Genomic DNA, 23017 nt, shown 5'->3' on the forward strand with positions numbered 1-23017 from the left:
TCAACACATGAATATTTTCTTTTGAGAAACACATTTTCATAATCATAGGTCTGGAATTTCTTTAATTGAAGAAACTGGAAATTTTTCTTTAATTGAATTGTTTCTTTCATTGAAGAAACACAGAATTTCTTCATGTAATAACAGAGGGATAGAAGAAAAGAGGAAAGGAACATGGAAATGTTAAATGAGTAAAGAGATGATAAAAAAAAAGGAATTATAATTGAAAGAGAAAATGGACCCCGGGAAACAATCTGAGGGATTCAGATTCAGACCCAGAGTAGAGGGGGTAACAGGGTGATGGGTATTCAGGAGGGCATGTGCTATGATGAGCACTGTGTGTTAAACTTAACTGATGAATCACTGAACACCAAAAATAAAAAAAAAAATAAATAAGGTCTGTTTCCTCTAGTAAAAAAACAACAACAAAAACAAAGAAACACTTTATATTGTAAAGAATTTTGTCCTAAGTAAAAAAAATAAATTAGGAACCAAAGGGAATTTTAAAAAAATGAAAGAAAGAAAAGAAATGTTATTTAATTTATTTTTTTTAATTTTATTTATTTATTTGACAATTTGACAGAGAGCACAAGTAGGCAGAGAGGCAGGCAGAGAGAGAGAGAGGAGGAAGCAGGCTCCCCACTGAGCAGAGACCCCGATGCAGGGCTTGATCCCAGGACCCTGGGATCATGACCTGAGCTGAAGGCGGAGGCTTTAACCTATTGAGCTACCCAGGCACCCCAAGAAATGGTATTTTAAAGATACCATACAAAACAGGGATACTCTCAAAGTGGTTACAAAAATGCTGATTCAGAAGGGTGTGCACTGGGTAGATACAGAACAGAGTCACCAGTGAAATACAGAAATATTAGTAAGACGTAAATAGCAAGGTCTGGCTAAAATGAAATTTTTGGATTGGGTACCACATGATCATGAAAAAGTTGATAATGCATTGTCTTAAGGTCCCTCCCCAACTTTTAGTAATAAAGTTCTCTTTGACCAGACCCAAGACAATATACTTCTTTCTGAGATCTAGACTAGAGGTCAGTTCAACAGGATCCCTTGTTTATAGAAGAGAGAGTGAGGCCTTTTTATACTGATTCTGAAATTGTTGTTTATTCTACTTTTGCTCTATCTTCGTGCAAAAATCATGACAGCTGTTCCTTCCAGGTAGCTTCATTTATTTTATTTTAGTTTTCGTATCCCAAAGTAAATCATTCTCTTCTTTATTGGATTGGGCTATAGGTTCACTCTTTCTCTAAGGTACACTGGTGAATTCTTGACCCTTAGCTATTAATGTTCTGTGCTTACTGAGGACTGAACCCCAGACATCCCTGATAAAGAGATCTTTCATGATTGCTGTTCTCTTTTAGTAACACATAATTGTACCCTAATGGATTTCAAGATGTGGAGATGAAACTTTATCACTAGGTAGGTATCAGGTGACATTGGGACTAATTTCATTATATGTCACTATATTTCATTATAATGTCACATGTAGGTATTAGGAGCTTTTGTAATGGTGAAGACATTAAAGTGGAAAAGTTAAAAAAATTATTTAAAAAAAAATATAAAGTTAGAAAGTCTAATAATGTCTCAGAAGCATAGGACTATAATGTAGTACCAGGAGTTGAGTGGCAAGACTTCTAGAAGTAGACTGATAATGGCAGAAACAAGTATTTCCAGACACTGGATGAGGCTTGACAATAGCATTCAATCAGAATCTAATCTTGAGCCAGATGAAAACTGGACGACCACTCCACAAGGATCTCAAGTTTGAGTTTTTTGAGAAATTGCTCTCCTCTGCCGAGGCAGAGATGTATAACCCATAGCATAGTATTTTATCAAATATATAGACTCAGAATTTCAGAACTGAAAGGGATGCAGAAGATGAGGGAGTTCAATTCTTACACGTTATAGACTGGGGGAAGGAAGCTACTGGGATTAAGAGTGTTGGCTAAAATAATTCAGCTAACTGGGACGCACCTGGGTATCAAAACTGATTCTCCTATGCTAATATTTACTAAACATTTCTCACTTTAAAGAAAAAGAGTTCCATTTCTGAAACACTTTCAAGGCATTTTATCTATGAAATATCCTCAAGCTAAGATAAAGGAATTAAGCAAGAATGGATAAGTGGTACTTAAGGACTCCACTTACGCAGGAAGTTCATTCTCTTAATGGGAGGTGAATGCATGGGATGGAAGAATATCCATTCCAAACTATTTAGCTTGCTTTTCTAATAATAGCTTGTCGTTCCTGCTTGGATACAGGGCTAAGTAGTAAAGTAACTATGTGGAATAATGCATGATAATAACCTATTAGATGGTAGGTCCTTGGAAGACTGCAGGTCTCTCCTAATCTTTCCCTCTGGAGAGAGCCTTCTACACTTCATGAGCTCAGCTTGTCCTGGTGGTTTCCTGCTTCAATAAAAAACAGGTTAACCATCGATCCTAGGGGAACCAGTGTATTGTTACAAGCTACATCCCACTAATTGGAAAAGTCCTTCAGAAAGACAGTCGTAGAGTGGATTTCAATTCACTGCACTCTCTTAGGAAGGTAAAGGAGAAAGCATGCACGTTATCTACTATTCCAGCCACAGTTTTGGATAATGGATCCTTTCCTTATGGAAGCATGCCTGGAACCATTGCCAAATCTTATGAAAAGCAAAGAAATAACATGTTTAATGATAAAAACATAGTTCACGAAGTTTGTAAGCAAGTAGTCAACGGTATCATACTCTTCCACCCTTTAAGAGTGTTCTGAACATAAGTTAAAGGCCACCTTCCTGAATTTCTCACTGTCTAGAACAAAAATGAATCAAGGAAATCAGAGGACACACACCAATAATTTTGCAAAAATGTACATAGATAGTGTAATAACTATTTTGCCCATGAAGCTGGTTTGATCGTCACCTTATGGTTCTTTGTTCTAAATGATATTAAGGGGACAGATGAGATTTTGCTGAGATTATGTTATGGCACCCAAGGTGACCAAGAATGGGTGATGACTTGGGGATTCGTTTCTAAAGTTAGGGAATTTTCATGTAGTCAAAATCACTTGGAAAATCCCTTAGGAGAGTGGAGAGTGCGGTCTCTTAATAGATACAACACAGCATTGTTGTTTCCTTCACCTTGGAACAGACTGCTGTCAGTTTCATCATTTGGGCCACATTGTTTAAAAAAAAAAAGTTATTTCTACACAGCTGGACTGTATAGTTATATAAAAAAAGGTTATTTCTGTACATTTGAAATGCTGCAGCAAATGAGCTGGAAACAAGCACAGGAGGCAAATAGGAAAGAGTAGAGGGAACAGCAGACCAGGGTCTTGCGTTCGCTTTGGTTTTAACGAAGCTAATACACAGCTCCTTTGTTGTTGTCTTTGTTTTTGTTTTAGTACCACCCGTACTATAAATGCAGGTCTTTTTTTTTTTTTTTTAAGATTTTATTTATTTATTTAATAGAGAGAGAGAGAGATCACAAGTAGGCAGAGAGAGAGGAGGAAGAAGGCTCTCTGATGACCAGAGAGCCGGATTCGGGGCTCGATCCCAGGACCCTGAGTCCATGACCTAAGCCGAAGGCAGAGGCATAACCCACTGAGCCACCCAGGTGCCCCTATAAATGCAGGCTTAAAGTCACTTGACAGTATTCAGTAAAAAGATGATCCTCCAAATTAAACAGAAAATGCATACCTGGAATTCTAGAGAATTCTGGAGTTTCTTCAAAACAAAATTCAAGTCACCAAATGCCCCCTAGAGAACTCATGCTTCTTTGAAATCCTAATCTCAGAATATCAGGACTCTCCAGTTACAGACACACTGATATAAAATAATCTCCACTCAAAAAGCGCTAACACCTTGAGCAGTCATGGCAAATGTCTATCTGTTTAGCAGAAATCAGTGAAATAGGGGCACTGCTGATGCAGACACAATCCGCACAGAGATTTTCCTGGAGGCTGTTGAAAGCTGGCTTAACAGACACGCCTCAGTGTTAAATAAACGAGAAAAAAAAAAAAAGCCTGCCTTCAAAAAAGAATTCCTTTTGAAGCTGTCACCATAGCGAGTTAGCCTCTTTTGATTTCGTATTCACTGCTATGGGACTAGAAATTACTGGCTTCCATTTGTCCTGTGGCAAGGAAGAGAAAATGCATTTATCCATCTTGCAAGAAGACGACTTTCACAAATGATGGCCTGTTCTGTTCCCAAAAGAGATCAAATGGAAGGCAGGCAGGCAGGCTCACCAACGTGCTTTTATAATTCCTCTGTGTGTATAGGATGTTATGGCATGACTAATGTCAGAGCACCTTACTGTTTCCATCCCTGATGAAAGCCAAAAAAATAACAATAAAAAATAAAAAATCTACAGTAAAGTTTAGGGTTTAACACGATTCTTCTCTGAGAATTATGAATCATTTCCAGAATCATATTTCTAAGGAAGTAAAATTAAAAGACAAAACCCAACAATCCTAGGTAAAGAGTATTTTTTTTAAATAGCAGTGAGTTTTTAAATTATTGATTGGTTCCTGAACTTTCTATTGAACTATAATATACAGAAAAATGCACAAATCAGAAGGCACAGCTTCAGGAATTCAAAAGACCTAATAAACCCTTGTAAACAACACCCATATTAAGAGGCAAAACCCCCCATTTGTGTCCCATTCCTGAGGCATTAAGTTTTAAAACTTTATGTTATGGATATGCTATATGCAAACATTTATTTGTCTTTCTGGAATTGTCTTTTAGCTAAAACCAGGCACATTTAACTAGTTGTCCACAAGCTTCAGGGGCTTTGGTTGGACTATTTAAAATATCACACCTGGTTACTAAGAAATATTTTTTCCTCTTTCTCTCAGGGAAAGTCCTTCAACTTCTTTACTGTATCTGTTTTTTAATATATATTCACTTTAAAAATGTTAATTTAAATTTTCTTCTGCATTCTTCCAATTATTGTCTGTTCTCCCCACCGAGGGCTGACTGTACCTGCAAAAGTCTAGGAGGCACACAGAAAATATTAGATAAAATAAATAATGAAATGAAAAGGGACTTTAAGATTTTTATCCAAAGATGCTGTTTTACTTATTTTTATTTATTATTATTATTTTTTACTTTTTAAAAAGGTTTTACTTATTAATTTAAGAGAGAGAGAGATAGTGAGAGACAGCACTATGGGAGGTGGGGTGGAGGGAGGGGGAAAAGCAGACTCCCCACTGAGTAGGGAGCCTGACCGAAGGTCAAGTCCAGTACCCCGGGATCATGATCTGAGCCCAAAGCAGATGCTAAATGGATGAGGTGTCTCAGAGATACTCTTTTAAATTCAATTTGAAACAGAAAGTTAAAATTGTTTCTCATATAAAATGCTCCATTATGAATTTCTGAATCATTTTGAGAGTATTTTTTTAATATATATAAAAGGTTAACCTTTCACTCCTGTTGGAATTCTCAACTCCTTTGTGCAACATATTCTCTCCCCCCCAACCCCCGCCTTTTATTTAGCTCAAACCTCTAATTGCTCAGGAATGATAAACAAAAAGAGGCAACACTATCCTACTTTGTTCTGAAAACAGGAAGTTTATATTCTGCAAAAGCAGTAATTAAACTACAATATATGCCTTTGAAGCTCAATCTAAAATCAGTGGCTACATTTTCCACCCAACTGTCTTCATCAGCTTAAAATACTATTGTATGTTTTGCTTGGTTCTTCAATGAAAAAATTAATCTGAAGTATCTAATTTACATATAATTATGCATGCAAGTAGTCCGTGGTATTAACTAGGGAATACACTTAGAACATTATAGCCCATATATTTGATTTAGCATTAATTTTCAGTCATTCAATATGTTTATGTTGAGATGTGACTAAAGTAACATTTATAAAGCACTGTAGAGTTAAGAGGTGGTGTATAAGTACTAAGTATCACTTCTACGATTAAGAAAAAACACTGAACCCTTCGGTGACCCAAATTATCTCTCAAAATTCCCTCAGTCCTTAAGCAAGTCTTTTCAGTAAGATAAAGTGTTAGGGTAGAAGGGACGCTGGTTACTGACCAGATTTTATTTTCCTTTTAGTTATTTCTAGGTGGTATGTTACACCTAAGTTGGGGAAACAAGAATAAGAAAGACTTGCAAAAAAAAAAAAAAGAGGCTAGGGAAGTGTGGAGAGGAGAAATATTCCTATAATAAGAAAAACTCTTGAAAGTTTTCAAAGAGAGAGAAAATAAGAATTAATAGGTAATGAAAAGAAATGGAGAGCAGGATGAAGGGTTTCCAAATTGGATAAAAAGGGGAGTAATGTTTCTGCTGGCAGAAAAGGAGTTTTGTGGGGTCTCTTTCAGGTCCAGAGAATTATATTTTTCTTTCTTATTTTATTCTTCTTTATTTTATTTTATTCTTCTTTTTCTTTTTTTTTTTTTAAGATTTTATTTATTTATTCGACAGAGAGAGATCACAAGTAGACAGAGAGGCAGGCAGAGAGAGAGGGAGGATCAGGCTCCCCACCAAGGAGAGAGCCAGGTGCGGGGCTCGATCCCAGGACCCTGGGATCATGACCTGAGCCAAAGGCAGCGGCTTTAACCCTCTGAGCCACCCAGGCACCCCTGAATTATATTTTTCTAACAATATTTTGTAAATATCACTAAATACTATAATTGAATCATTTTTATCAAATGCTTTTTGGTCATGCATTTATTTAGGGTTATCTTTTCCATTTTACGAGTAAGACAGTCAACTAATATTCAAGGGAATTAATAGTAAATGGGAAATGGAAGGTGCAAATCCTAGCATATCTCTTTACAAACTTCTACCATTTGCCAGAATTCCTAGGACACAGTGAGCAAACATAAACGTGGAAGGCAATGAAGGAGAACCGTGAGGGACAGGGTGAAGGGTAGGAAACCTGCTGGAATATGTATGAAATATGTGAAAAATGCCTTGAAGCACGTCTGGACCCTGAACTAGATGTCAATGAAACTTAATTGCATCTTCTCATTTTTATGTGAGCTGATGGGCAAGTAACTTTATTCCTCCTCTCAATTTCTTTCAGTTAAAAAATGAAATGTTACCTGCTATTAATTTAAAGGGAATTAATTAGTTGAGACTATGGAGCCGTGACCGACTTCAAAAGAGGAGTTAGTAATTATAAGTGATTACAAAAGCATGAGTTGCAAAGGAATAAATGAAGGTAAAGCACAAGGTTTTCTTGAAAAACAACTAGAAAATAAATTCGAAATGCGACAAAACTAAATGGTATTAGGGGACGTTCTTTTTTCCTAAAAAAGACATCACTTAAACTGAATATTATATTGCTTAATGTTAAGTTGCTTTTAAAACAGAGATAAAAAACACATTTTAGAGATAAAAAACATTCTTTAAAAAACACATTTTAGTGGGATGCCTGGGTAGCTCCATCGGTTAAGCCACTGCCTTAGGCCCTGGTCATGATCCCAGGGTCCTGGGATCAAGTCCCGCATCGAGCTCCTTGAATGGCAGAGAGCCTGCTTCTCTCTCCACCTCTGCCTGCCACTCTGTCTGCTTGTGCGCTTGCACACTGTCTCTCTCTCAATCTGGCAAATAAATAAATAAATAAAATCTTAAAAAAATATATAAAAAAACACATTTTACAGACAAAAACATTCTTTAAAAAACACATTTTAGAGATTAAAAAACATTTTAAAGGTATATGAATATAGCCTTTAAAAAAGAAATAATACTACAGTGCTTTATAGGTCTTCTCATAACCAAATGAATGAAAATGTAATTCCTGATCCTTTATGGCTATATTTAGGTATAAAAACAAACAGGTGTCCCATGGAATGAATGAGATGAATAAGGATCATTAGTTTTCCATACTGAGGATGATTAACAAAGTTGAGATGCAGGAAGCTGGGGAATCAAGGAGCTCACATTTAGGCGAAGAGATCGGCAAGAGCAAAAAAATATTGCAGGATAATGGGCTGCTTTTGGATCATTGGGGAGGTATTGAATAGACCTAAAATCATGCCCATGACTCACATCAAGCTGCTTGTGTATAATGAAGGGTAGACAAGAACATGAAGAACACCCGATTACAATTCTTCTGAAATCAATGGGATGATCAAGCGACCTGATATAGAAATATCCCTGCTTGATAAGGGAAGTCAAGTACTTCATACATCAGGATGAAAAGGCATAAATAAGATGAGGTAAACGGCCCCATCTTTATACATGTTTATTCTGTTGTGCGTGAATGAGTTCATCCCTCCCAGTTCCTGGTGGTTCACTGTTTGTTTCATATAGTCAGGAAATGAACTTTGGCTCCTATACAAACTAGAAATCCAATGCAAATTAAATTTTTCTGTTTTTTAATAGCATTGGAATAGCAGCTATATCACCTTAGGCAAATCACTTAACCTTTCTGAGTATCGATCCCCCATTTCTGTAAAATGGAGAGGTTGGGCCGGATGAGCCCTTCTGGCACCGTTTCTTACCTGATCATGCTGGAGACTCAGTCTCTGGAGTTAGAAACAAGTACTTTAAAAACACGTTAGTACACAACACAGAAGACCTATGGTTTTTACTCCTTTCCTCTCAGAAGAAAAGAAAAGAAAGTTATGATTTTCTTTTTAACAATGCCTTCTCAGCCGTATTTCCATCTCTGCATCTGCAGAAGTCTAAGAGACTACAGAATTTTGTGCAGTTGGAATGTCACCTGCTTGTCAATCATTTCTCTCTCGGAATTGGTTTCATGGTCTCTGCCTTCCTCTCACTCTCTAGTCCTTCTCAGTCCATATATTCCACTTAAAAATAAAAATGTAAAAAACGGGGAGGATATAACTTATTTTTGCTCACCCTTCAAATAATTTCATCTAGATTAAGTGTAAAGAAGGAACATTTGCATAACTATGTATAGAAAGGGGGATCTCCAAGAAAGTCCTCTCTGCATTGTAAGTGGCTTCTACTATTACAACTCCTTGAAATCCAAACACCAGATTTTATGAAAAAGTTAAGAATAAACTCTTCTTCAAATTTCTAAGTGAAATCAAGAAAGTGCTAGCATACCAGGCAGTAATTAAATGCATTTTCTTCTTTCAAAGCTTCCCCTTTCTTAAGAGAATTGAGATTTAATTATACTTATTTTGGTAAGTGCAAATTATTCTACTCATGTCCCAAGCCCCAGGAGATTGCCCTGACACACCCCTAGTATAGGGGGAAAAATGTAGAAGTAACTTCAATTCTTACAAGAAAATCTGAGCCTCAGTTTTTAAACGTTAGTTCGCATCAAAATAAACTGGGCAACTCATTAAATCAGAATTCTGGGCTTACTGATACACTAGTAACATATTGTCTCTGGGGAAAAATATTCACATGTGTGTACATATGGATTTAATATAGTTTTCATTAATATATATGATGTGTAGCACATAATAAATAATAAAATATATACTATTCTTTGCTGTAAATTCCCTATTACCAGTTCAAGGTCACAGAATTCTTTCCTTAGTTTTTTCCTGAACTTTTCCATAGCCAATGGATGGTTTTAATGGATGAGTGAGTAATTCAGACAAGAATGTTTGCTGATGGGGTGCCTGGGTGGCTCAGTGGGTTAAAGCCTCTGCCTTCAGCTCAGGTCATGATCCCAGGGTCCTGGGATTGAGCCCCATATCGGGCTCTCTGCTCAGCGGGGAGCCTGCTTACCCCCTTTCTCTCCGCCTGCCTCTCTGCCTACTTGTGATCTCTCTCTGTCAAATAAATAAATAAAATCTTAAAAAAAAATTAAAAAAAAGAATGTATGCTGATGTTCTCATTTATTGAAACAACAAAGATACATGTTGTCAATGCATCTGCTTGTCAATAAAGTGGTCTTTGCTGCACTGGTTAAGAGTCTTTGCTGCACTGGTTAAGAGTTCTAATATTGTAAAGATATTTCCTCAAATTTTTAGACTATTCACAATAATCTGCCTAACACTTTTTCCATAATTTTCTCTCTCTCTCTTTAAAAAGATTTATTTATTTATTTTAGAGGGAGAGAGAGAGAGAGAGAGAGAGAGAGAGAACAAGCACAAGTGAGAAGAGCAGGGGAGGGAGAGAGAGAATCTCAAGTGGACTCCATGCTGAGTGTGGAGCCCATGCTGGGAGCTTGATCTCACAACCCTGAGATCACAAGCTGAGCTGCAACCAACAGTCAGAAGCTTAAAGGACGGCACCACCCAGGTATCCCTCCATTGTTTTCTTAAATCTAAACAACCTGTGGTTGATTCCAAGCCATGGATGGGACATTGCGGAACCCTGGGCTAGGGAGAGATGAGCGGTTAAACACTATTTTAGAGTATTCCCACTCTGTGGATGCAAGAGAAATAATGGCTTAATTATGCCCAAGAGCAGAATTAATAAGATGTAGTAAAATAATTAGGAAGTGATAATTTTTGAGTAACTACTGCCTTCATTTTTAGGGATGGTTATAATCAGCAGACAACTCAAAAAACATCCGAAAATTAACACCTGGGTCCTGTGCGTCAGCATGAGCCTGCTCTAACCCACCAGCGCCTCACCTCTACTTTTTGTGCATCTGACTCAGTACCTGGTTGGAACCAGGAATTTTCACTTCAAAAAGCACCCCAAGGAGATTCTGGCTCAGGTATTCCTTAGATTAAATTCTGAGAAACCCTGACTTCTCAGGATTTAGGAAAAAGAGTATGTACTTTAGAGGTAATTCTATTAAGACCCTCCAGCTAATTCCAATCCTTTTAATGAAATAATAAGAGAAGCTGTTTATTTAAGTAAACAATGGGCAAAATTTTTCAAGTGTGAAAACATCTAGTGGAGGTAAGGATATGAGGCTCGCTCGTTCGCTTGGATTGTAAATGGGAAAAACTGTTTTGTTGGGTAATTTGGTGGAATCTGTTAAGGCTTTAACACCACACGACCCAAAAACCCCATTTCTAGAAATCTACCCTGCAGGAGCAACACATCGTTACTTAAAACACTGCTTACATTAAAGTTCACTGCGGCATCACTCATGATAGCAAAAAGCTCAGAACTTAAATGTCTTGAGTAGGGAACGGGATATATAAATTTTAGTATATCTGCACAACAGAATACTAGGCAGCTATTATAAATAATGGAAGAGCTTTACATGGTCTGCCTTAGAAATATACCCAGGGTACATCGTTAAATTAAAGACAACAGCAGATGCAGCTCTGTGAAGAGAGAGGTCTGATTTTTGCCCCAAAAAGAAAAAGTGCATAGATACACATCTGGGGTTTCTGTGTTTATACAGAGAGGTTAGTTAGGATAAGCATGTGAAAAGTAGGCAGATATAAATGATAGTTACCTGGAGGTAGGAGTCCAGGGACAGAGGGGGATAGAAATGAAAAGGGTATCATACACATGTAATCTATATAGATTTTCTTCAGCAGTTTCACTGAGGTGTAATTCACATAACATACAATTTACCCCTTTAAAGTGTGTAAGTCTTTGGTTTTTAGCACATTGAGATGTGTAACTGTCACCTCATATTACAGGTTTTTGAATCGTAAGGTGTGGTGAGTGATTTTTTTTTTACTGTGTGTGTTTTTTTTTTTAAGGTTTTTCTGTATTTTCCAAAAGATGAAAAGTAAAGTTTGGCGGGGGGGGGGGGTTATTTTAATGGGAAAGTATTCAGATATATCCAGAGTCCTCACACCCTTGTTTTTATTTTAACTGAGAACTCAAGTGTTAGAGAATAGGTTCCTTTGTTCTAATAGAAGTATTTGCAATTCTAAAGTCTGAAAAGCTCTGGAATCCTAAGGTTTTTTTTTTTTAAATAGTGTTTGGCAGCAAAATTTGGTCTAAACGGATGTGATGCTATTTATGGTCTTCATTTATCCCTTGTAGAGTAACTATTTGAACATTTTTCTATAGGAATACAAGCATATATGATTAGGGATGGTGTCCCAGACTCCCAAAGGTGATATAATGATTTATGTGTCCCAATTCCTTTCTATCAGATTTAAAGTTCTTACTTCCAAGCCGCATCTATCCCACAGCACTTGAGTAACTTTGTGGCCTGATATCAAAAATAATAAAGAAATAAAAAATTGGAGTCAGAGAGGGAAGAAAGGAGACTTGAAGAGTGGCATGGGTATCAAGTCTTGGGAGAAAAGAGGGAAATGATGTAAAGTGTACCCTTCCTGGAACCACATTTCTGTATGTGTTGAGGATATGTCTGTTTAAGCAGGGCTGCTGTCCCTGTGTTGAGAACCCTGGAAAGAAAGACCATGGTGAGAACTAACCTCATACTAACCATATATATATATGTGTATATATATATATATGTATACATATATATATATATTAAAGATTTTACTTATTTGAGAGAGAGCACAGCATGAATGGGGTAGGGGGGCAGTGGAAGAGGGAAAAGCAGACTCCCCACTGAGGAGGGAGCCTGACCTGGGGCTGGATCTCAGGACCCTGAGATCATAACAGAATTCAAAAGGCAGATGCTTAACCAACTGAGCCACCCAGGTGCCCCTAAGCTCCTATATTGTGGAAGGGGATTAGGCTTGTTGGACTAGGTGCACATCAGGGTCCTATTCAGAGAAGGCAAGGCTGTGTGCTAGTAATGTGATGTCTAGGTCTCTCTGTCCACGTAGAGAGGCTCATGGCTTTTAGGCAGCTCCCTGAGGCAGGGGAACAGTAACACTGTCCACATGTGCAATTTCAGAAGAGGTTCTTCTTTTTTTTTTTTAATTTATTTTTTTAATTAACATATAATGTATTATTAGCCCCACGGGTACAGGTCTATGAATCGTCAGGCTTACACATTTCACAGCACTCACCATAGCACATACCCTCCCCAATGTCCATAACCTCACCACCCTCTCCCTACCCCCTCCCCCTGGCAACCCTCAGTTTGATTTGTGAGCTTAAGAGTCTCTTATGGTTTGTCTCCCTCCCGATCCCATCTTGTTTCATTGATTCTTTTCCGGCCCCCCAAACCCCCCATGTTGCATCTCCACTTCCTCATATCAGGGAGATTCAGAGGAGGCTCTTAAATATGGAAAGTAATCCAGAATGTTAGAAAATACATGGATTTAAACATGCCACCCACAGTAACCCTCACTTTGCAGAGGAGTAAAAGCACATGAGATGTATCTTCCTAGAGAGCATGCAGGAGGAAGCTGCTGGGAGGGGTTTAGAGAAAACACCAGAGGAAGCGGTGGGCCATGACCTTCCCCGCAATTTCCCCCCATCTCAGCTCTCTCCGCAATCAGGTATCAGGGAGTCAAGAGCACTCTCATGCTTCCACTAAAGTCAGAGTGGTCTGCTTTATACTGGAATGAAGTAATTTTAAGTGCAGCTGCCCTGCCACTGATCTATCTTCCATCTTGTTAAAAAATGCATTAGCAAGGGATTTTCCTGGGCTCACAATTTCAAAGCTTTTTGCAATAGCTAGCTTCCTGGCAGTAGTCTCGTTAAGAGGCAGAGACGCGGCAGAAGTCAGAGTGGAATTAGAATGCCTCCAGAGCTTTCTGTGTTCCCTTCTGCCTGCCATTGTTTCCACTCTCTCGTGCTCATCCTTACAGTCCCTACAGCAGTGGTGAGCCAGGAACCTCCCATGCCTATATGGGTGAGTGTGGGGTGTACGCACTTGAACTCACACCCTGTGTCTAGTAACGCCCACCTCCCTGGAAGGAAGCTGTTCAGAAGCTACACCTAACAGATCATAGGCTGGCATAAACAAAGAAGGTGAGAAGAAATCAAATCCGAAGGTCACCAAGTCCAGGCACTTGGTGACAGTCCTGGTGACACGGGGAGAGGGTCTGTATCCCTGACAATACCTGCTACTTTTCCTGTAAGCAACAAGAGCTGAAGGAGAATACATAGTTTACAGCTTGGAAATTCTGTCAACCCAAAGATGCTGATGACTTGGGCACAGGTCCTTTCCACCATTTTTAAGGATACCTGTTCCAACTTCAGTTAGTGAGTAAATGGGTTTCCCAAATGGAGAACTGAGTTAATGCTGAAGACCAAGAATCTAAAATCAGTAACTCTGCAAAGGAGAGGCCAGTTTTCTAAAGATTCCCATAAGCGAAAACACCCAGAAGAAATGTGGCAAATTTCTGTAACAAGCTCAGGAGAATTTTCTCTTTGGAACAAGACTCTATTGAAAAAACTTGTGTTGGGAAAAAAAAAAAAAAAAAAAGGACCAGGAAGAATCTCTAGTTCCTATTATTCTAATTTCCTTGAGGGAAGGGACAGTCTTGTAGTTTATCTTCTTATAAATGAACTATGAACAAAAAAAATCTGTTGTGGAGAACAGTAAGCAGCTTAACTAAGAAAGTTCTAGTCACAACGTGACAGTTATGAACAACTCTGTGTCTAAATCTAACAAGAAATTTTAACACCCTGGAAAAGTAACCAGCGCACTCTTTATATTAGGAGCAACTACGACCAAAAGGTTGGATTTAGGGCAATTTATGTCACCTTGAAGCCTTTTATAGGGACAATAATGATACCAATTAACATTTACTGAGTACTTAGCAGGTACCTTTCTATGAACCATTATGATCCCATTTTATAAGTGAGGAGGAGGGCAGAGAGGTCTTGAAACTTTGTGAGGGTAACAGAACTAGAAACTACCTTTGCCAGGCCATCTGGTCTTTTAGAGTCAGATCACCTAACCCCTGGCACAATGTTATTGTTTATTTGGGATATTCATTTCTTTCTTTCTTTTTTTAATCTTATTTTTAAGCAATCGCTACACCCAACATAGGGCTTGAACTCAAAAACCCCAAGATCAACAGTCTTATGCTCCATTAACCGAGCTGGTCAGGATCCCTGGGACAATCATTTCTAATCATATTGCATTATTTTTTCTGTGGAATATTATTTTATAAAAATCTAGGAAGTGTACAATTAAAAAAGAATTCATTCTGGCTTCTGGGAGCCTCAGTCCTGTGGGTCATCCTGGCATGCTAAAGTCCTGATCTTTTCTTCATACATAAGGTTAGTGATTTCCCACATGGTCAAGCTTAGGACTGAAGCCGAGGTTACTGCTTGGCTAATAAATGCTCTGAGTACTTTGCAGAATAAAGTCCTAGCAAAGCTGGGTACTGTCCAACCCCACCCTTCACCAATGTTCTCATCTCTTGCCACTTCTCTCTGCATTTCACACTCCAGTAGCACCAAATTAGCAAAAGTTCCTTGTGGACATGAGGCATTTCACTCCCCTGTGTCTAGACACATGCTTTTTTTTTTTTTTTTAAAGATTTTATTTATTTATTTGACAGAGAGAAATCACAAGTAGATGGAGAGGCAGGCAGAGAGAGAGAGAGAGAGAAGCAGGCTCCCTGCCGAGCAGAGAGCCCGACGTGGGACTCGATCCCAGGACTCTGAGATCATGACCTGAGCTGAAGGCAGCGGCCTAACCCACTGAGCCACCCAGGCGCCCCGTAGACACATGCTTTTACCCATCTGGAACGAGGCTTCCCCCTGCCCCTGCCTACCTGGGGGTTCCTGATCACCATTCAAATATCCTTGCTCTGTTTCCATCTGCCAAGAAGCCTTTTCTAGACACCTCCCCTCCCTTCCCAGCAAACCTGCATGCTCCTCCTCTCCACAGCCCCCGGAGCTGGTATAAATTTCTAGTATTGTCTAGAAATGCAGATTCTGTGCTTGTCTCTCCTGCTAACCTATACTCAACTCCTGTGGACAGGAAGGTTAGGATACCCAGACCCAGCAAGGGTCTGACACTGCCTGATGTGGCGTTTAATAAAGATGGCTCTTTCGAAACGACACTTTCACAGCTTCACATTCTGTGCAATTTCGAAAACAAACAAAGACCAAACTGAAACAAAGATTTCATGTAATCCCACAGAACTCCCTAACATCACTCTCAATTTTTTCCTACTAATAGATATCACAGTCCAAGACACACTCAGTCTGGCTTCTGATACTTTATCACATTCCAAAAAATTTTAAAAGATTTTTCTTCACTGTTGGCGTTTTATTAAAGAAAAGTACTAGATTTCTCACGTAAGGATATATACTCCCCATAAGGATAAATACTTACACCCTTAAGATAAGTATTTCCCTACTTTTCAGTAGTGTTGCAACTTCCTTCTACAGTTAGTCTGCTTCTGATATTTAATTTCTATACTTAAAAATATCATCAAAAGTTTGAACACTAAGTTCAAATTGAAAAACATCAAGATAATGGTTTTAACATTTTAAAGGAAGAAAAGGAATCACACAATTCTGACTTTCCTGCTTATTGACTATTTTCTTTCTTTTCCTTGTTCTTTCTAATACTTGGAAACAAGCACGCATACATACAGTTTCATGATTTGTTATTATATAGTCTATATAAATTTTTATGATTTGCTATTATACCATTTATTTAACTAGTCCCATATTAGGGACCTTTGTTAGAGTTCCAGTTTTTCATATTAATAGTTAATGGGGCATAAACAACCATGGGTAGGTAGCTCATTTAAAAACAACAACTCTTTCTTTAGGATAAAAGCCTTCAGTAAGATTTTAATGTTCTATATAAAATCCATATAATATGACAAAGTTGCTTTTCAAAACACTGCACTAATTTAAAAAGCTTCCCAAACTGTACTAGATTAATTCAAACCCTGATAGTCCTACTTCCATAATTCCATTTCCACTCACCCCTGATTTAATAAATATAAAATGCTCTCTAGTTTTAGTGAGATTTGATATCTTCCCATGCGTTTTTTTATTTTCTAAGTCACATATAGCTTAAGGCATAAGATCTTATCTAAGATTACTGAAAAGATTACATGGCTGAAATTTTTTGTTTATATTTTTGTTATGTTTCAGTAAGGTTCATGAATTATAGTACCAGTAATCCTTCTAACTCATACCTCATATACACCTTCTTTTAGAAAAATGGTTCCCAAAAAAGCGAAAAATGAAAAATCTGTATAAAAATTCCTCATCAGTCTCTTAAAGAATAACTGTGTATTTACCTATCTCAGAACTTTTAAATTATCCCTAGATTAAACATAAATTACAAAACAAAACTAATTCCTCACCAGTAATAAAATAAATTAGGACAGTAATATATTTTAAAACTAGTCTCTATCATCCGTCTTCCCTAGGGTATCAGTGTGCTACCTGTTAGGACATATTACAAAGCTAGGAGGAATGTGGCCGAAAAGTGAAGTCCAGAGCTCCACAGAGGGACAGAAAGTGGGGCTAGGGAATGTGTGTGGGTATGGCCAGCTACTTTAGTTGTGGTGGGCAGGGAAAGCCTTCCTTGCCTTCTTGGGAAAATTACAGTCTTGATCAATATTTGGAAGTCAGCAGTGCCTGACTCTCTCCCTGTTCCGCTGATACCAACATGGTTAACTTTTTAGAACAGATCACTTCTGTTTATTCCTCAAATACAAACATTTATTCCATTGTTTTCAACAAAACCCTATCTCAACACTACAGTTAACAACTTAAGTTTTAAGTCTCTGTTCCAAAAATGGAAAGCTATTAGTATACTATAACTCAAAGTGTATTTTTAATATAAAAACAAGCTTTATTTGGAAGTTAGCTTCATGGGCTGGTCCCTAGGAGCTTGTTTAGCTGATAATATATCTGATTGCAGTGCTAATGATAATTTTTCAATCATATAAAATTATCCTTCCTACTATCTTTTTCCAGAGAAAGACTGTATTTACTATCCCAGTCCTGAATACTGAGAATCTATGGAAACCACGACCACAGGAGGCACTCTCAGCAAAGGTCCCCAAGGATACCTCATGGACCAAGATGGACATGTACTTCAAGACTTAGTTGCCGGAGAGGAAGCTAATGTGTCTGGAGAGGAAAATGTATGAGGTTAGTTAGGAGAAATATAATGTTAAATTAGAGAACTCGGGGCAATATGTATAAGTCGGCAAGACATAGTGGAAAAGCTGATAAGCCAAGGAGAAGATTGCTTAATATTTACACTCCCGTGAACACTAAAGTGTGAACCTGGAAGGCAGTTGGAATTTGACTAAATGCAGCAGAAGGAAGAAGTACCAGTCTCGGTTGCCTTGGGAACAGGGCCCCTTCCTCATGTTAATGATTCTATAATAAGAAAAGGAGGATTTAATAGAGTACATAGTACAAACTTCCCGTTATAAAATAAAGTCACAGGGATTAATGTACAGCATAGGGAATATAGTCAATAATATTGTAGTAACTTTGTATGCTGACAGATGGTAACTAGACATCATGGGGATCATTTCATAATGTATAAAAATACTGAATCACTATGATGTCCACCTGAAATGAATAAGGTATTGTATGTCAATTATACTTCAATAAAAAATAAAGGGCATTGTCATCATGGGTAGACCAATGACACCTTAGCAGGTGTCAAACGAGTAGGTGGGGTCTGTGCGTCAGGGCAGCAGACGATGGACGAGGTCATGAAGAGACAAGTGTAGATCACAGATAAAGCACTGACACAAACCTGAGTGTTGGGGAACTTTCCTGGTACTGCAAGACATGTGGGCTCTTCCAGTGGCTTGCCTATAGTAGTAGAAATAAATGGCGAAATCCCTAGTCTGCTAACATTCGTCGTTGGAAGGAATCCCCTAATAGGAGAGGGTAGATAAGACAATACACTGGAAAGCGAAAGAACCCTGAAGTCAGCCAAAGAGAAAGGCGCACAGTAGGATAAGAGAATACACTTTTCAAAATAAACGTCGTTTCTTTGGTAGTCCCAAGTTAAAGGGAACAAAAGCAGTTGTTTCCCAGTGGGCAGAATGTGTGGTCAAGAGTCGGTAGGTACATTTTACATTTTTATATATATTTCATATATTTATAGTATTTAAAGTTGTGCTTAGTTCCAGCATTTCAAAACTTACCTCTGAAAGCACTAATATCCCCATAGTGTACTTGCAGTACAAAGTATTTACTTCCAGTTTCTCCTCCAACTCTGAATCCAACACCTAAAGGTTTAGAAAGAAGATGAATTAATATTTTAGAAATCAAAGTCTAAAATGGAGCTAATCTCAGGTTGCTGATCTATGAAATCCAAAGGAAAATAAAATAGCATATAACATAAGAAATTATGTTATATGAGAAAATGAACTTGGTAATCCCTGAACATTTCTAATATAATCTATCATTCCTTCTCAAAGCTCTGATAGAATTCTATTCATACTTCCCATTTCAGAACCGAAGTAATCATATATACTTTAAGAGGAGAATTCACTCATTCTGAAAAAAAAATAGAACAAAACAAAATGCTACTCTAGGTGATTATATAACAGATATACATAAATCCATTCTTTTGTTTTGTTTTCATTCATTTTTATTTTCTGATTGAATATAGAAAACAGACTTCTTTTTTTTTTTTTTTAAAGATTTTATTCATTTGTCAGAGAGAGCAAGCGAGAGCGAGCACAGGCAGACAGAGTGGAAGGCAGAGTCAGACGGAAAAGCAGGCTCCCTGCGGAGCCAGGAGCCCGATGTGGGACTTGAACCCAGGACGCTGGGATCATGACCTGAGCTGAAGGCAGCTGCTTAACCAACTGAGCCACCCAGGCGTCCCAGAAAACAGACTTCTTAAGAGCACCTCAGGGGAAATGCTTTCATTCGCATATGAAAACTGGTATCTGCAAAAATGTTATTGAGGAAATCAGTTATCAGTGAGATTGCAAAGTCCAGTGTGTCAATAGGTTTTTGGAATCTGAAGGGTTCCTAAGAGTTGTACTATTAATAGAGTTTGCTAGGAAGCTTTAAAAAAAAAATCAACAGAGAAAATATTTATAGGCGAGGAAAATTTTTTTCTATCTGCTCAACTAATGGTTTAATGCTAACATTAAAAATGTCAGCAAATCTATAACAGCCTTTCCCCAGCCCCCATTAGTTTCCAATTTTGTTTGGTAGCAGCTGCCTGGTAAACTATTGAGAGGATCCAGAAACTCATTTGAAGCAAAGCAAAACAGATATCAATTAGAGCTGGCAAAGCTGGGGAGGCAAGAGAGGGACACGTGTATCCCAAGACACCATCCCTGAACCATGGCAGACCTATTCTGTTACAGAACTGCACATTCCCTTGATACTAAGAAACATCACAGTAATAAAAGAGAGCCTGGTAATTCATTCACACATTGGAAGTTGTGAACAGTTCAGAGTGAAGTCAGAAAGCCAGCTGAGGTTTGACATTGCATTAAATATCCAGGTTCCAAGACTATTAAAAAAAAAAAAATCTGTTTGCTGAAACAGCAATTTATTTAATTCTTAGCTCTCTTGGCTCATGAAATGCTCCTGCCGTCATGAATCAATGTGCCGTAGGCTGAAGGTAGTGTGAGGTATACTTCTTGGGTACTCTCTGCTTCTACCTGAACTATTGAATGGTCAGGTTACTTACCAAAGAGAGGCAGAAAAAAGAGGAACTACCTAAATGAAACCTTCTCAGTACAATGCAGGTAATACTGGCAATTTTTCAGTGTGGAATTGCAAAATGGAACACTGTTGACAACTGTGGAAAGGACATGATAAAAAGTTCTCTAGAGTCAGAAATTAAACAGCTTTAGGGAAGGCGATGCAAGAGGCCTCAGATATACCTTTGGGGAGTCTGGTAGGGGGAGCATTTCTTGCCCAGGCATATAGAATATTGGCTTTATCTGTACAGGTTCCTTCATCACAATACCTGAAGGAAAAAAACAAAATGCAGCCATAAACGAAGATCCAAATAGCAAAACACATTAATCATTCACCATAGGGAGGAGAGGCTAAGGGAAGAGATTTGAAAACAAAGTAAAATACATAAAATATCATGATTGCCGTCATACCAGCTTTAAGATCCTGACAAAGACTAGAGCCAAGAATAATTTAATATCTGAAAAAAGTAAATAAAGAGGGAAGTGTGTCTGTGCGTTGCCCGATGTGAAACGATCCTGTGAGGCAGATATACAGTTTGCAATTTGGTCTGTTCCTATGTGGAACGTACTCTGTAAAATCAGGGAGGAAGGTAAGCATTGCGCAGACAGCGCGTGGAAACCAGTGTCCACACGGTGTTAATTTGGAGGTGGACTGAAAGACATGCCGTTCACATTTCCCCTTGGGGGATCAGCATTTTCACTAAATCTTTGGCCACATCCACACTTGGTGGAGCACAATACTTACCATCAGCCTGGGGAACCACACAAGTGTATCCCACGTAAGGGGTTCTTGGTGTTAAATCTAGGACTCCAAGCGTATGAATACCGGCTGTGCTGTTGAGAGGTGGTTTCATGCCGGGCAAGTCACTCAGTCTACTGAGCCTCAGTTTTCTCTCTTTTATAAAACAGGGTTTAGTTATACTTACCTCACAGTCATTCTGTAAATCAAATTAGATATAAGTGAAAGCACTTTACAAACCTCAAAGCACTCTACCAGGGTAATGCATTCTTTAACAAGGCATTCACTTCATCTAGAGATTCATTATTGAGAAGCAGGGCTGCGCAGCGAAAGGAGCCTGGGCAGAAAGATCCATGTGGAGTTGAATCCCTGCACCTCTAGTCAGCCGCTGCGGGTCATGGGCATGTCTGCAAACTCTCACAAGCCTGTGTGCAAAGCTTCTCGCTCAGGCTGTGGTGGCCATGTGCTTGTGGCTCCCCCTACGCTGACTGACACGCTAGAGTTCATGTTGGTCCAACCAAATTCATGAATGGTAAGCTTCCTGAGTCCAAGGCACACATGTCCACATTTCTTCTTCCTTTTTTTTTTTCCATGACACTATATCTCTTAGTTTTTTCTCTTCTAGAATTGGATTTGTTCAAAACATCATTCGGTGATGTTTTCTTAAGATTTTATTTATTTATTTGACAGACAGAGATCACAAGTAGGCAGAGAGGCAGGCAGAAGAGAGAGAGGGAACCAGGCTCCCTGCTGAGCAGAAAGCATGATGTGGGGCTCGATCCTAGGACCCCGGAATCATGACCTGAGCTGTAGGCAGAGGCCACCCAGGTGCTCCTCGGTGATGTTTTTATGTTGCCTTTCTAGCTCTGTGTTTTGTGAAATTGGCACCAAGCAGTGTCCGAGTCAAGAGTTTAGAGAGACTTGAGAGGTTCGAGGGCTATCAAAGACAAGGACAAATACAGCTTCTTGGGCAGAAGGCTGGCTCACACAGGAGAAAGTGGGCAATGCCCATGGCCTGGGAGAAAACTGAAGGCAGGCTGTGGTAGCTTTCTTAACAGGGTAGGAACTGAGGCTAGAACCTGTCCAACATCCAGGTCACAGACAATAAAATCACTGGTAAAACGTACCTTCAAACTCAGAGGCAGGAACTCCTAACATGTTTCCCGCTTAAGGCCAGAAATGGGTGGGAGACTAGGCAGTTAGGACAGACACCTGTTACCCAGCTGAATGAAGGGGTGAGGGACTGCGAACCAGGAGGTTCCCATAAGGTTCTGTTTAGCAAATGCTTTTGCTTCTATCAGTCAGGATGTAGAAAGAAGTTGGGTAAGGTGCGATGTAAAACACATCAGCCAGTGGTTTCTTAGTGTTCACGGTCAAGAATAATATACTTTTAATGACGAAGGACCATTATCACGTGAGATGGGTGCGTTGGAACAAATGTCCGACACCCTTGTGCCCCCTGTGCCACAAGTCTTAGGATATTGGACAGTGCCCCAAACAGTTTCCCTCCTTGGCCTCATACTCTTCGAGTTTAAGAGATGGGATTGTCAGATGTGATGAACTTTGTATCTCACTACTGTGAGCTACTAAAATTTAAAGATCTGGGTGGCAATTTTCATAGCTTTCAACAAAGATCATAAATATACAAAAGTGCCTCCCATCATTGTGATGACAGTCTTAGGTTAAACAAGATAATTGTTTCCTCTGATATGGAAGTCAATTCAGTGTATGACTAGAAGGAACCAGAATGAAATATAACAGAGAAAACTGCTTTAGTAAGTTTTTCTAAGCTACAAACTTGATTAGGTCATTTTGCTGGCACAAAACCTTTGCAACTCTTCGCAAAAATAACAAGAAAATAAAACCCAAACATTATAGCATAACACATGAGGCTTTTCATTATCTGGGAACTTTTATATCTCA

At 38.6% G+C, this 23017-nt stretch overlaps 1 protein-coding gene across 20 annotated transcripts in view; it reads right to left on the reverse strand.

The window, feature by feature from the left end:
* The window catches only part of PAM (peptidylglycine alpha-amidating monooxygenase), a 155283-nt gene that overhangs the window by 73517 nt on the left and 58749 nt on the right, over window positions 1-23017 (reverse strand). For all 20 annotated transcript variants that reach the window (XM_045074394.1, XM_045074393.1, XM_045074392.1 and 17 more), the window contains exons 5-6: window positions 20539-20624; window positions 18832-18915 (exon numbers count right to left, since the gene is read on the reverse strand). In XM_045074394.1, coding sequence (XP_044930329.1) covers window positions 18832-18915; window positions 20539-20624 — 170 coding nt within the window. The remainder of the gene's footprint in view (window positions 1-18831; window positions 18916-20538; window positions 20625-23017) is intronic.

The sequence above is a fragment of the Mustela putorius genome, unplaced genomic scaffold (genome assembly GCF_011764305.1).
Source record: "Mustela putorius furo isolate JIRA1106 unplaced genomic scaffold, ASM1176430v1.1 tig00537350_pilon_pilon_pilon, whole genome shotgun sequence".
Taxonomy (NCBI): domain Eukaryota; kingdom Metazoa; phylum Chordata; class Mammalia; order Carnivora; family Mustelidae; genus Mustela; species Mustela putorius.